Here is a 14,525-nt window from a genome sequence, read left to right on the forward strand (position 1 = left end):
AATGAATACAGAAAAATTACAAATACAAATCTAAATACAGAATGATATTACATACAGAAGAAAGGATACATATAAATACATACGGGAAAATGAATACAATGGAATGAATACAGAAAAAATAAATACAGAAGATGAATATAGAATGATAAAAATTTGCCTTTCGAATCAAGTGAGACACACATTTTTCATACGTGAATTTTACAGAAATAATTATTGTTTTAAAAAGGTGCTACAAAATTTCTATTTATGGTATATTAACTATGAAAATAAAAAAAAAAAAAAATTGGCAGATTTTTGAACATTTTTTACCGTTTTTAACCCACTGTGCTGCCCAAACTGCATTCTTTGCGGCAAATCGCGATTTGGACGCTGCAAAAGCGATAGAATGCCTGAATGAATAGGCGCTCTTTGACCCACAAAAAGCGGCAAACAACAACAACAACAAACACATCAGCGAACAAACCATGTGAAGAAACAAACCAAAAATAAAAAACAGAGTTTAGGTAAACGAAGGAGAAGCAAAAAATAGCCGAAATTATTGCGCCAAGTTGACGTTCGAGACGTTCCAGTTCTGCAGCTCTTCGTCTCAGTCGTTGAACCTCCAACGCTTTTGACTGGTTTTTTTTTTGGGCTTTATTTTTCTATAGCCATGATGCAATTGTTTTGTTTCTATACACTGCACAAAAAACTCAATTTGTATATAGTACAATTTAAAGGATTTCAGTGGCTGCTACACTTCTTTATTTTTAATATATCTTCTTCCTATTTTAATATACATTTTATTATAATTATATAATATAAAATACCTTGCTAGTTTCCCTTAGTTCCTATACCATTTTCCTCTGTGCATACTCAGTTGCTTGTGGCCGGCATTTGGCATTTGGTTGTGGAATCCATCGGAATGCCAAAAGCAACGCTAGCTCCTTGCCTCGAAAATACTGCAATTTGGGGCGCTGGAGGTCGATGCGGTCTGTCTTTTTTTGGGAACTCGCCCAGGGAGTTCAAGTTGAGCCCACGTGAGGCGAGAGATGGAGGGACTTGGATTCGTAGATTCATAGATTCGTTGATTCGGACACCGTAGTGACTCAACACGTAGAGTGGCTGCTCTATGCGGAAGCAGCACACAGATGCTGCTGCAGATGGCAAGATGATGGCCTGTGAGAAGTGGCTCCGAAAGACGATGCGACTCCAAGATGCTATTGCCCAGACTGAGCCAAGATTGCAGATGTGATGGAGGAGGAGGAGTAGTAGTAGTAGGGCCTTTGTTGCTCGTTGAAAAAGACTTCCGCGCCACATGGTCTCAAACTAATGGAGATGGCTTTATCTTTATAGGAAGACAAGAAGAAGGGATTATTTATAGGGATTAGTTGATTTTTAATCCCCTGTTTTTAATTTTATAATAATTGAAATTATAATATATATATAATTATTATATAATATATAATATAATTTCCCAAAATTTCACAAATTAATTTCCCCATTTTTCTCCCCCTATTTTCAGCCCGATTCCTGGGTGACAGTGACACATCTGCAAACCCAGTCAGGCATCCTCGATCCGGATGACTGTGTGCGGGATGTGGCCGATGACCGGGAGCAGATACTCGCTCACTTTGAAGACCCTGGACCGGATCCGGGCGTTGCCCAGGGCGGCGGTGACGGAGCCTCTGGCAGCTCATCTGTGGGCACTGGTTCACCGGACATTTTCCGTGATCCCACCAACACCGAGGCGCCCACCTGTCCCCGTGACCTGTCCACACCGCACATCGAGGTGACAAGTACCACCTCTGGTCCAATGGCTGGCCTGGGCGTGGGCCTAATGGTACGTCGCAGCAGTGATCCCAACCTGCTGGCCTCCCTCAAGGCGGAGGGCAGCAACAAGCGTTGGTCGGCGGCGGCACCTCACTATGCCGGCGGCGGTGATTCACCCGAGCGCTTGCTGCTGGACAAGGCCGGTGGGCAGTTGTCGCCGCAGTGGGAGGAAGAGGACGATCCCAGTCAGCAGCTAAAGGAGCAGTTGCTACACCAGCAGCCGCAGCATGCCGCGAATGTAAATGGGACAGCAGCGGGTAATCATCAGCCATTCGCCCGTTCCGGTCGCCTGTCCATGCAGTTTTTGGGCGATGGCAACGGCTACAAGTGGATGGAGGCGGCCGAGAAGCTGCAGACCCAACAGCCGGCCCACCAGCAGGCCTACCAGCAGTCGTCATCCTCGTCGTCGGGCATGCTCGGTGCTTACTCCAGCAAGTCCCTGCCCAGGGAGACTAAGAGGAAGGAGCCGCTGGGCCAGGCCTATGAGTCGATCAGGGAGAAGGATGGCGAGATGCTGCTGATCATCAACGAGTACGGTAGTCCGCTGGGACTCACTGCTCTGCCGGACAAGGAGCATGGCGGCGGTCTGCTGGTGCAGCATGTAGAGCCCGGGAGTCGTGCGGAACGAGGCCGGCTGCGTCGCGATGATCGCATTCTGGAGATCAATGGGATCAAACTGATTGGACTCACCGAATCTCAGGTGCAGGAGCAACTGCGACGCGCCCTGGAGAGCTCCGAGCTAAGGGTGAGGGTGCTCCGAGGCGACCGAGGCAATCGTCGCCAGCAGCGCGACTCCAAGGTGGCCGAAATGGTGGAGGTGGCCACGGTATCTCCAACCCGCAAGCCTCATGCCGCTCCCGTGGGCACCTCGCTGCAGGTGGCCAACACCCGTAAGCTGGGCCGCAAGATTGAGATTCTGCTCAAGAAGGGCCCCAATGGCCTGGGCTTCTCGGTGACAACGCGTGACAATCCCGCCGGTGGCCATTGTCCCATCTACATTAAGAACATACTGCCGCGTGGCGCTGCCATTGAGGATGGACGTCTTAAGCCCGGAGATCGCCTGCTGGAAGTGGATGGCACTCCCATGACGGGCAAGACCCAAACGGATGTGGTGGCTATTTTAAGGGGCATGCCAGCAGGTGCCACTGTGCGAATTGTGGTCTCTCGGCAGCAGGAGTTGGCCGAGCCAGCGGCGGGTGGTGAACAATCCACGGAGAAAAGTACCTCCTCTGTGCCGGCACAGGTTAATCCTGCTCCTGTTCCTGTGCAGAAATCAAGCAGTGCCAGGTCCCTGTTTACCCAGCACCAACAGCAGCAGCAGCAGCAGCAGCTGCTCAACGAATCTCAGCACTTTATCGATGCGGGCAGTGAGTCAGCAGCTTCCAATGTAAGTTTACAGCTCGAAAACCCTTTTAAGAACCGATCAAACCTAAAGATTCCTCTTTTACCCACCCACAGGACAGCCTTCCGCCCAGCAGCAATAGCTGGAACTCCCGCGAGGAGCTGACCCTCCACATTCCCGTCCATGATACGGAAAAGGCCGGCCTGGGTGTCAGTGTCAAGGGCAAGACTTGCTCGAATTTGAATGCCTCCGTCTCGAGTGCCACCTCCGGCGGCAGCAATGGCCAGCAGCTGATGAAGCACGACGGCGACCTGGGCATATTCGTAAAAAATGTGATCCATGGCGGTGCTGCCTCTCGGGATGGACGCCTGCGTATGAACGATCAGCTGCTGAGCGTGAATGGAGTATCGCTGCGTGGCCAGAACAATGCCGAGGCCATGGAGACGCTGCGTCGGGCAATGGTGAATACGCCGGGCAAGCATCCGGGCACCATTACCCTGCTGGTGGGTCGCAAAATTCTGCGCTCGGCCAGCTCCAGTGACATACTAGATCACAGTCACAGTCACAGCCATAGTAATAGCAGTAGCGGTGGCAGTAATTCCAACTCCAATGGAAATAGCAATAACAATAATAGCAGCTCCAATGCCAGCGATAATTCAGGAGCCACGGTCATCTATTTGAGTCCGGAGAAGCGGGAGCAGCGCTGCAATGGCGGTGGAAGTGGAGGCGGGGCTGGCAATGAGATGAACAGGTGAGTAGGAGCTACTTTCCTTGACTTGAACTATATTTTAAAAAGTTTTCCCTTTAACAGATGGAGCAATCCCGTTTTGGATCGTCTAACCGGTGGCATTTGCTCCTCCAACTCAGCTCAGCCATCCCAGCAGAAGCTCCAGCAGCAGCAGCAGCCGCACCATCCCTCGCAACAGCAGGCACAGTCTTCGCATCAGCAGCGTCGCCTGCCGCCGGCTCCCTTAAGCAACAATGCAGCGCTGCGGAACGAGAGCTACTACATGGCCACCAACGATAACTGGTCGCCGGCACAGCTGCATCTGCTCACGGGCCATGGCAATACGGCGCTGCTCATCGAGGACGATGCCGAGCCCATGTCACCGTAAGTTGAAGTCACTTTCCCCCCAGAGAATTCAGTAATAATTAATTCCCATGTCCTAGAACCCTGCCGGCGCGTTCGCACGATGGACAGCACTGCAACGCGAGCAGCGCCAACTCATCGCAACCGATGACGACCACCGCCGGCAATCAAGGTGGACCGTCGGCCATTGTCCCGGGCACTCCTTCATCGTCCAGCAACTTTGATGCCACCTATTCGTCGCAGCTCAGCTTGGAGACCAACTCGGGGGTGGAGCACTTCTCGCGCGATGCCCTGGGACGCCGCAGCATCTCGGAGAAGCATCATGCAGCGCTGGATGCCCGGGAGACGGGCACGTATCAGCGGAACAAGAAGTTGCGCGAGGAGCGGGACCGCGAGCGTCGCATTCAGCTGACCAAGTCGGCTGTATACGGCGGCTCCATTGAGTCGCTAACGGCTCGTATTGCCAGTGCGAATGCCCAGTTTAATTCCGGCTATAAGCATGCCAAGACTGCGTCCAGCATTGAGCAAAGGGAGTCGCAGCAGCAGTTGGCTGCTGCGGAGGCGGAGGCCCGCGATCAGCTGGGTGATTTGGGTCCATCACTTGGCATGAAGAAGTCCTCGTCGCTGGAGTCGCTGCAGACGATGGTGCAGGAGCTGCAGATGTCGGATGAGCCGCGGGGACATCATGCTCTGCGGGCACCGCGTGGTCGCGGGCGGGAGGATAGCCTGCGAGCGGCGGTGGTCAGTGAGCCAGATGCCAACAGTGAGTATTATAAATGGAAGCCATAAATCGATGGGTTTTCAATTGATTGAAAATCTTGCAGAGCCCCGCAAGACCTGGCTGCTGGAGGAGGGCGACCACGAAGGTGGCTTTGCCTCGCAGCGCAATGGACCCTTCCAGAGTTCCCTGAACGATGGCAAGCATGGCAGCAAATCGTCGCGGGCCAAGAAGCCGAGCATATTGCGCGGCATTGGGCACATGTTCCGCTTTGGCAAGAATCGCAAGGATGGCGTGGTGCCAGTGGATACCTATTCGGTGGCCATATCGCCGCCCAGTTCGGTGGTTTCATCAGCCACCTCCCCGCAGCAGCAGCAGCAGCAGCATCAACATGTGCCCAAAATGATGCAAGTACCCACTGCTGCTTTGGCCGCTCTGGAGCGTAATGGCAAGCCGCCGGCGTATCAGCCGCCGCCACCTCTACCAGCTCCCAATGGGGTGATCGGTGCTTCATCGCAGCTAAATGGTGGCATCCACCAGAACGACATCTTCAACCATCGCTATCAGCATTATGCCAACTACGAGGATCTGCAGCACCAGGAGCAGCAGCAGCAGCAGCTTCATCAGATAAGGTGAGCCATCTCTATTCTTTGTCGATTTCTTAAGCTTTTTATTAAGGGTGAGGGAATGTCTTATATATATTAACAATTAATAAATGTGTTTTTCAACATTTTAAAAAATATTTTTCAACATTTTTGAAACCATTTTACTTTAAAATCGAACTAATAAATATTAAACATATTTTTAAACATTTTTAAAACATGCTATTAAACATTTTTAAAACCATTCAACCTTAATATTTAATTAACAATTAATAAATGTGTTTTTAAATATTTTTTAATATATTTTTTATACCATTTAACCTTAACATTGTTTGTGTTGAATCTCTCTCTTTCTTTCTCTGTCTAATCCGTGGCTCTTTGTCTATGTTTGTTGTTGTTGTTTTTGTGTAACTCACCACACACGCACACCCTCACACACACACACACACACACACACACATACACATACGACTACCCTAACATCTACACTGGTAAAAAAAAAAATATGTATATAAAATACCTGACAGTCGAGGCGATTCCATCACATCCATTTCGGAAACGCTTTCGGAGTCAACGCTCGAATGCATGCGACAGCAGGTGATCCGGCAGCGCATCAAGGTGGAGGCAGAAAGGTAACAGTCCTGGCCAGGAAACACCTTCCTTAATAAATAATTGTTGGGTTTTTTTTTTGTGGAAAAGAAAAGAAACTTTAAACTAAAAAATAAAATAAATAAAAACAACTAAAATGTGTTTCCCTCTACTCTTCACAGTCGCCGACATCAGCATTACCATTCGCAGCGCAGCGCCCGCTCCCAGGACATTAGCATGCATTCGACCAGCTCTGGCTCCCAGCCATCCTCCGCCCAGCCGCAGTCGCAGGCCAACGGCATGCGTCCCATGAGCAGCTACTACGAGTACGAGACAGTGCAGCAGCAGCGGGTGGGTAGCATCAAGCACAGTCACAGCAGCAGTGCAGCCTCCTCGTCCTCGTCGCCCATCAATGTGCCGCATTGGAAGGCGGCGGCCATGAATGGCTACTCGCCGGCTAGCTTGAATAGCAGCGCCCGCAGTCGGGGACCCTTTGTTACCCAGGTGACTATACGCGAGCAGAGCGGCATACCGGCGCACTTGCTTCTCCAGCAGCAGCAGCAGCAGCAGTCACAGCAGCAGCCCACCTACCAGACCGTGCAAAAGATGTCCGGACAGGCTCAGTACGGCAGCACCGCTGGCTCTCAGCCGCACGCCTCGAAGGTGTGACTATAGGTGCTGGCGCATGCGCGCGCCACACGCGATGTGCTCGCTAAAAGCGGACCAGGTTCTGGCTCGGGATCGAGATCGGAATCTGGTGACCAAGGGGCCATTCTCAGCGAGGTTACCGAGGAGGTGGAGGTCTTCTACTACGCCACCGAGTGCTGAGCTTTCATCTAAATATATTTAAGAAAAACTATTGTACACACACACACACACACACATTTGTAAACACCCCCAGGGGTGGGTTAAAATCATCAGAATAATCCGAATAATATATGTGAAATTGTGGTTTATTGTCGATTATAAATCCCTAGATATATCATTTTGTAAGTCGATAGTTTCGAGGTGCAATATATGTACATTTTTGTGAACCTCTCGAGAACCAAATGGCAAATATTTAATTGTATCTACTGGAATATAAACCATCACTATATGTAATTCGTGATATTTTTCTAAGCCACGAAACATTATATATACTTTATACACTTGATTATCGACAGAAAGAGAGTAAATAATCAGCGAGTAATTTGTTTTTAGATCTGAACACGAATTCAAAACAATTTCACATCCACCCTGACGCATCTAGGCTAAGTTAAACATAAATCACAAGATAAATATAATGTAGAAGGAAGCCAAGAGAGTAACGAGTAACGAGTAGCAAGTAACATTGATAGTATTCCCTTGTAAAGTGCGACGACCCATAAATCACAACGTAAATAATTTCGAAGGAGCACCCGAAGCCGAAGCCAAGAGAGTAACGAGTAACGAGTAGCAAGTAACGAGTAACATTGATAGTATTCCCTTGTAAAGCGCGACGACCCATCCAGTGTCCGTCTGCTTAGCTTAGATTTAATTGTTCATAATGGAAATGCAATCCGTTAATCATCTTAAAGTCTAAGTCTAAGTCAAACCGCCTTTGTAAATAGCATAATAAGTAACGCAAAAGCCAGAAACCACATTCAAAATTATACACAAAAGAATGAATGATTTGAGAATGATTCTCTCCCTCGATATATATTCTGTATTCATTTTTTTTATGTTTCTCTTTTAATTTGTACATAGAAACTTGTTTGTTTGTTTTTCTTCTTTTTTTTTGTGTTAGCTTTAAGGCGGACGCCATTTTGTGTGCAAACAGTGAGGAAAGTAAAACTTGGAGCCACCCGCATCATATACATGTAGGCTATATGAATGTAGAGTGAATTATCTATTTTTTTTCTATCCATACATAACTATAAATATATATATATATATAAATATAGAAAAGCAAGTTTAGTGATTGGTGAATTTGTGCAGCCGACCTCTAGGCTTCCGGAGGTCCCTAAAAAGACAGGCTTAACTTAGTTATACGAACCATTCGATTACCCACATAGCTAGCGCCTAAGCCTATATGTATAGCGAATATATATCTATATATATATATACGATATACTATAATTTTGTATAATCCTTAAGAGTAATTTGTGCGAATTAAAAGCTAAACATTTCCATAAACACAAAAAAAACACAGCCTCACTTCTTCCTTTGACTCACAGCCGAGGAGGAATCTTCCTGAGCCGGCTGGACCCTGGAGCCGGCTCTCCTTCGGCGGGCTGGCCGCTTCTTCGGTGACCTGACCACCACCGCCGGCAGCTTCTTGGCCAGCGGAATGGGCATTAGCACGGTAAAGTTCTTTAGCAGCTCTGGACGCGGCGTCTTGTCCCAATGCTCGCTGGTTACACAAGGCACAAATAAGGATTAGTTCAACCTAATCCCTTAGTTACTCACTCTGGCATGCTATTGGGCGGCACCACCACATCCAGGACATTGTCTATTAGCCGCGACTTGAGCATGCGATCATTGGCGGTGGTCGAGTGCATGGATGGCGACGTATTGATCTCGATCAGCCAAGGCTTTAGGTTGTCATCGATGATGATGTCGTAGCCATAAACCTCAAAGCAGTGCCTATCGTTGGCCATTACCGGGGCCACGGCGTCCAGGGAGTGGCGGATGGTCTCCGAGATGCGGTGCCACAGCAGGTGGGAGATGCCCTCGCCGCGAAGGCTGTCCAGATAGAGCCAGAGGTTCTGCAGGGGCCACTTGCCGCCATGTATGGAGTTGTACTCTTGCTAAAAAGATTATAAAACGAATAACAAACAAGAAAGAAAGCTAACTTTGGCCAGCCAAAGTTTGTATACCCTTGCAGGTAACAATTAAAATATATCATAACTAGGCCAAAAATGCATTAATTTCGATTCGGAAAGCAGTTTTGTGTTAGTTTTTATTAATTTAAAAAAACTGCATACCAAATTTAAAATTTTAAGAAATCAAAATTTTTGGCCATTTTTGCTAATTTTAATGATGTAACCCCTTATCAAATTTCGCAAAAATGGCCAAAAAATCGATTCCTTCCGGACGTGTCTAGAAAGATTCGCATGTTAATGCTGATCAAGAATATATATGGTTTATGGGGTCGGAAATGATTCCTTGACTCAGAAAAATATTATTTTGTATTATAAAATCGGATTTTTTATATTAAAAAATCTTCTTGATTTTTTTTTAAATTTAAAATATCATAACTTGGCCAAAAGAGCATTAATTTTAAATCGGAAAACTGTTCTGTGCAAGATTTTCTACAGTTAATAAATTTAAATTTTAAATTCATTTAAAAATTTTGAAAATTCAATTTTTTATCAAAATCCAAATTTCCGATTTCTTCCTGACATATCTAGAAAGATTCCCCTGTTGATGCTGATCAAGAATATATATACTTTATAGGGTCGGAAACGTCTCCTTCACTGCGTTGCAAACTTCTGACTGAAATTATAATACCCTGCAAGGGTATAAATATACATATATTTACGGGCCTGCAACTCACATTGGTCTTCTGTATGCTGACATTGGTGAGATGCATAAAGACATTGTCGATCTCGGCCTGGTCGTACTTCTCGGTGCAGAAGCGACAGAAGCCCTCCTTGTAGAGATACGCCTTCAGCGGGGCGAATGCGGTCACCAGGACAAAGAGCCGCAGGTCGAACTTTTTGCCGCCGATAAGCAACGGATTCTTTATGTATTTGGATACCACCACGCAGGTACCGCGGCTCATTTGCGGACAGAAGGTGCGGGCCTCGCAGGCGTACTTCTTCAGCTTGGAGAGCTTGTTCACCAGAAAGATGCCCACGCCCTGTGACTTGCTGCAGGGCTTGACGATCCACGTGCTGGCTGGACTCTGATGGAATTCCTCCACAAACAGTTGATAGTCGGCGGGCAGGACAAAGGTCATGGGTATAATATCCAGATGTTTATACCGTGTGCCGCCAATGCCCAGCTTGGTGTCCGGCGACAGAGTCTGTGCCAGGGGATCCCCTCTACGCTCCAGATCCTTGCGATAGCGCTTGATGTTCTTGATGAGCAGATCCTTGCGTGAGAGCTCAATGGAGTTGGGAAAGTGGTTGATGATTCTGTGGGTGAAATTGATGAAAGATGACCTGGAAGTGAGGTGGATCTGGGGCTACCCACTGATCGGATCGCATGCGATAGGGATGATCGATGCCAAAGATATAGCGACAGTTCTGGGTGCCGGCCCAGTAAAAGTTCCAGTCGCCGCCAAAAGCCGGCACCTCCTGCCAGCCCCGCTTGTGGAAGTTGGTCACCAGCGCCGTCTTGGCCCAGTCCGTGCTGTAGAACATTCCCTTTGGCGTTTTGTCGGTCTTGGTGCGCCTCCTTATAAGGGGCGAGGTTAATAGCTTGATGTTGGCCGAGTCATCCTCGCTGCTGCTGCTGCCGCCCTGCCTCTGGCGGAGATTCCTCAGCGTGCGGGTTTGCTTCTTCATGACCGGAAAACCGGGGGGTCAAAGGTACACCTAAACGCTCCAAATACTCTGAATTTTTCTCCCCAATTTTGGGCTATTTTATGTGATTTGACAAACTAGCTGCTGCCTGGCTGACCTTGTGATCCTTGGGACATATCCATCTAGAGGTAAGTTTTTCAGAAGGAGAGAGGGTGGTACTCTTAACCTTCTTTTTGCTCTCAATAAGCTCGTCTCACTGTTACCCAGAACCGATTAATACCCCGTGAGCTAACCCACAGATCCGCTTGCATAATCCGCCGCCTGAAAACGAAAGTGTTAATTCCCTTTAAGCTGCAATATTTACACAATTATAACCGTTTTTCCTCGCATTTTAATGCCTTCACTTGGGGTTTTTCGGGTTCTAAGCAAACTTGAACCTTTTGCGGTTGGTAAAATAAGTGAAGAATTGACTTTGACACAGAAATAGTTTGTGACGGAGCCCTCTCGTAGCCCCTTGAGTAATTTCACACATCGGGACACACACACACACATCTTTTTTGGGGACAGAACAATCGCTGGGTATTGTCGCCCCTGGCCAGTTGATGGGGTATAAAGTCGGACCTGCGGTCATCGGAGTTCATCAGTCGACGACTTGCAGTGGATTTGCTGGGACATCTTTGGAAAAGCTCTTAATATCATCATGAAGTTCTACATGGCACTGGCAACGGCCTGGATTTTGGTGCTGGCTTTGGCTCAGCCTGGAGAGGCCACCTTTGGCAAGCTGAACCTGCTGCTCGGCGGAGGAGCTGCCTCTGGCTATGGCTCTGGTTATGGTTATGGCCAAGGTTATGGCTATGGTCAGGGCTACGGCTCCGGCTATGGCTATGGCGGTGGCTATGGATATGCTCCCGAGAACGTGGTGAAGGTGATCAAGGTGTCGGTGGTGCCAGGAGGCGGCGGTTACTCTGGAGGCTATGGAGCAGGCTATGGAGGAGGCTATGGAGCTGGCTATGGAGGCGGCTACTCTGGCGGCTTTGTGGGCGCTGCTCCGGCCATATCTACCTCGGCTGTGGTCACTCCAGTGGTTACCTCGGTGTCTACCCCGGTGGCATCACCTGTCCTGGCTGGAGGGGCTGGCTATGTGAGTGGTTTTGGTGGTGGTCTCGGCGGAGGACTGGGAGGAATCGGTGGCTTTGGAGGTGGAGCTGCCCTGCCCGCCTCGTATGGCTTTGGAGCTGGCTATGGCGCTGGAGGTGGCTTTGGCCTAGGATTTGGAGCACCACCGCCGCCCCTGGGCTTGGCTTCGGGACTGTGTTGAAAAACGAAATTTGTATAATTTTTTTTTTATAATTTTAAACAACGATTTTGTTTTAAAAAATAAACTAATAAAATGTTTAAAGAAACGACTTGAAAAAATAAATTAACGACAAAAAGAAGGTGTTTTTAAATTGATTAAATAAAAAGTTAGATTCAATTTAAAATTTAAATTAAATTTAAGAGTAAATAAAATTTTTCCTAATGTTATTTTCACTTAAATGATAGTAATAGTCATAATAAAAAATATATATGTATATAAATTTTACAAAATATAAAAGGAAAAGGTAAGTAATAAAATATTAATTTATTATTTAAATTATTTATTTATTAAAATTGCAAACAACAAATATAGACTAAAAAGTGTTTAATTGAAATTTAAAAAGAGGAAAAGGTAAGCAAATCTGGAATGTAAAGTTTTTAGCTAAACTTTTAGTAATTAAATATTAATTAATTACTTAAATTAATTATAATTTTTATATTTTGTTCTTATTTTAGTTTTAAAACTGTATTTAAAGAAGCAATGAATGAATGCAAGCCCAAAAGTCTGCTAGCCACAAATAAGACTCTACACAAAATTCTTTTCACACTCAATAAAATCGGTATATAAAAATCTTATTTTTAAAGTCCGAATTTCTAACCATTGAACAGGTTACATACTGTGGCGACTGTGGCAATTCCTCGCTTCACAATTACAAAATGAAATTTCGCACCTAATTGAAAAAGTCGCCACAAAAGAAGAGATGCCCAGCCCATTCAACCCGAGCGACGGCCTTGGAATTGGTCGTGAATGAAACCGAGAGTACCAACCGAGAGTTGGTAGCTCCGGCAGTCACCTGTTTACGCATTCAGTTAGCCCAACTGCAGATCGTGGGGCAAGCTAGCCGGCCCTAACAATGCTGTTAATGGTAATCAAGTGCCAAAAGCCAAAAGCAAAGCCAAAGTCAAAGTCACAAGAGCCAAGCCCAAAACGTTCGCCCGAGAATGCTGTGCGTCCAAGTGGGTGCAAATTGCCAGAGCTGGTCCAGCTCCAGACATCCTACTACAGATATGTACAGATACTTCTTCATTATACTGGAAATGTACTGTAAGAAAAGAAAGAGATTTTTTAAAAATATTTTTCTTAATTTAAAATCAAAATATAGAATATATATAGCTTAGCAAAAGATGCAATACTGAATTTCGGCTTATTACAAATTTTTTGTTTTTTATCAAAAAATGAATTAAATTAAAGTCTGTTTTAGTCTTTTTAAGGTTAATAAATCTGCATACTATATATTAAAAATAAATATATACTTCCTTGGGTATAAGTACCAAAAATCTGTAAATGGGAATGTGTAAATTGGCTATGATTTAATATTTGCCATGTTCAGTCAATAAAAGAGGGAGGGGTTTTAGGGAGAAAGATAATAGAAGAAAACAAAAATACAGATTATGGAGAATACAGTGCGTCACAAAAGTTTAAGGAATTAAAGGAGAATTTAACTATAAAAGCTAAAGAAAATTGGTAATAAAAAGAAGCTTTGTAAGCTTCTCTTTTTTATAACCGAAATATTAATAAACAATAATAGTGTTAAGTTCAAGTTTAAGTCCATTTTTAACGCCATATAGTTTTGTGATGCGCTGTCTATGGTAGATCACAAAAAAGTTCACCTAACATAGGCTTTTAAAATTATTTATGCTGCAAATTTGTATTCCAAAAAAAGGGATTTTACGAGAATCTCGTGTGGCTAAGAAACCTGTTGTCATACAACATTTCGCCAGATGGAAAATCTTTTGTGCGTTCTGCCTATACATATATGTTTAGTCTTTTTGTTTTGACCTAATTTGCATAGTAGACCAGATCAATAGGAAAACAAAGAGCCGCACTGGCATTTACATAAATGTAATATTTGGCGGAGGAGGTGGAGGAGAGGTCTCTGCGTCAGACAACGGGGCAACGTGGCTTCTCGGGACGAGTTTTCGAGAAGCGATTCAGATGAGGCGAAACAACAACCGAAATCTAAAATCCCAGATGAGCCACGATCTGGGCGTGCTTCGGATACTTGGCCATTCAGCCATTTGGCCATTTGGATATTTGGTTTTTGGCTACGTGAAGCCATGCACAAGATTTCGGTGGCGGAATGAGTGACAATGCCAATAAGCTGGCTACGCACATGGGCCAGTGTGCACTGAAAGAAAAAATGTTATTATTTTTATTTATTTATTTGTCTTTTTTTCAAGAAAAGTTCTAAAAAGAAATATAGAACTAATTTAAAAACCGAGTCTAAATGCTTGTTTATTTTCTTTATTAAATTTATGTTTGTTTTAGAAAGGCTTTCAAGAACCTTTAAATTAAAACAAAAGCTAAATTAAACAGTTTTCTTTGTTTAATATATTTTATTCAATATTTTCTATAACAACTAACAATATTTTTCAATAACTTTAATGTTAAATACCTCTTAAACATTTCTTATTTGTAAATATATATTTTATTTAATTTTTATAATAACTAATTTATTTTTACAAGCAAACAAAGTCGCTTCTTTATAATGCTTTTCAGGGCCATCCTTGGACAGAATTATAGTCTATATTAAATCAAACATTTCCCTCAGTGCTAATTGTGTGATTTTTGGGGAATTACCTGTGCTTC

At 45.2% G+C, this 14,525-nt stretch overlaps 3 protein-coding genes across 7 annotated transcripts in view; 2 read left to right on the forward strand and 1 right to left on the reverse strand.

Moving 5' to 3' along the window:
• baz (par-3 family cell polarity regulator) overlaps nt 1–8,277 on the forward strand; it is a 46,823-nt gene extending 38,546 nt beyond the window's left edge. For 3 of the 5 annotated variants that reach the window (XM_041774896.2, XM_041774895.2, XM_070288685.1), the window contains 7 exons: nt 1,502–3,196; nt 3,268–3,902; nt 3,963–4,262; nt 4,322–5,004; nt 5,066–5,591; nt 6,089–6,193; nt 6,332–8,277. In XM_041774896.2, coding sequence (XP_041630830.1) covers nt 1,502–3,196; nt 3,268–3,902; nt 3,963–4,262; nt 4,322–5,004; nt 5,066–5,591; nt 6,089–6,193; nt 6,332–6,818 — 4,431 coding nt within the window. In that variant the 3' untranslated portion in view covers nt 6,819–8,277. The remainder of the gene's footprint in view (nt 1–1,501; nt 3,197–3,267; nt 3,903–3,962; nt 4,263–4,321; nt 5,005–5,065; nt 5,592–6,088; nt 6,194–6,331) is intronic. The other 2 variants (XM_041774897.2, XM_070288686.1) reach the window with 1 other exon arrangement.
• Nucleotides 8,245–10,726, reverse strand: TTLL1A (Tubulin tyrosine ligase-like 1A). Its single transcript, XM_017161922.3, has 4 exons — nt 10,308–10,726; nt 9,667–10,249; nt 8,577–8,917; nt 8,245–8,520 (listed from the first exon to the last, which is right to left on the reverse strand). Exons 1-4 carry the CDS (start codon nt 10,619–10,621, stop codon nt 8,322–8,324), a joined length of 1,437 nt encoding a protein of 478 aa, XP_017017411.1. The 5' UTR covers nt 10,622–10,726; the 3' UTR covers nt 8,245–8,321.
• A 511-nt stretch (nt 10,727–11,237) lies between these two features.
• On the forward strand, nt 11,238–12,012 carry LOC108071222 (keratin-associated protein 21-1). The gene has a single exon (XM_017161906.3). It carries the CDS (start codon nt 11,280–11,282, stop codon nt 11,895–11,897), a length of 618 nt encoding a protein of 205 aa, XP_017017395.1. The 5' UTR covers nt 11,238–11,279; the 3' UTR covers nt 11,898–12,012.
• The last annotated feature ends 2,513 nt before the right edge of the window (nt 12,013–14,525 follow it).

Source organism: Drosophila kikkawai, chromosome X, assembly GCF_030179895.1.
Source record: "Drosophila kikkawai strain 14028-0561.14 chromosome X, DkikHiC1v2, whole genome shotgun sequence".
Lineage (NCBI taxonomy): Eukaryota > Metazoa > Arthropoda > Insecta > Diptera > Drosophilidae > Drosophila > Drosophila kikkawai.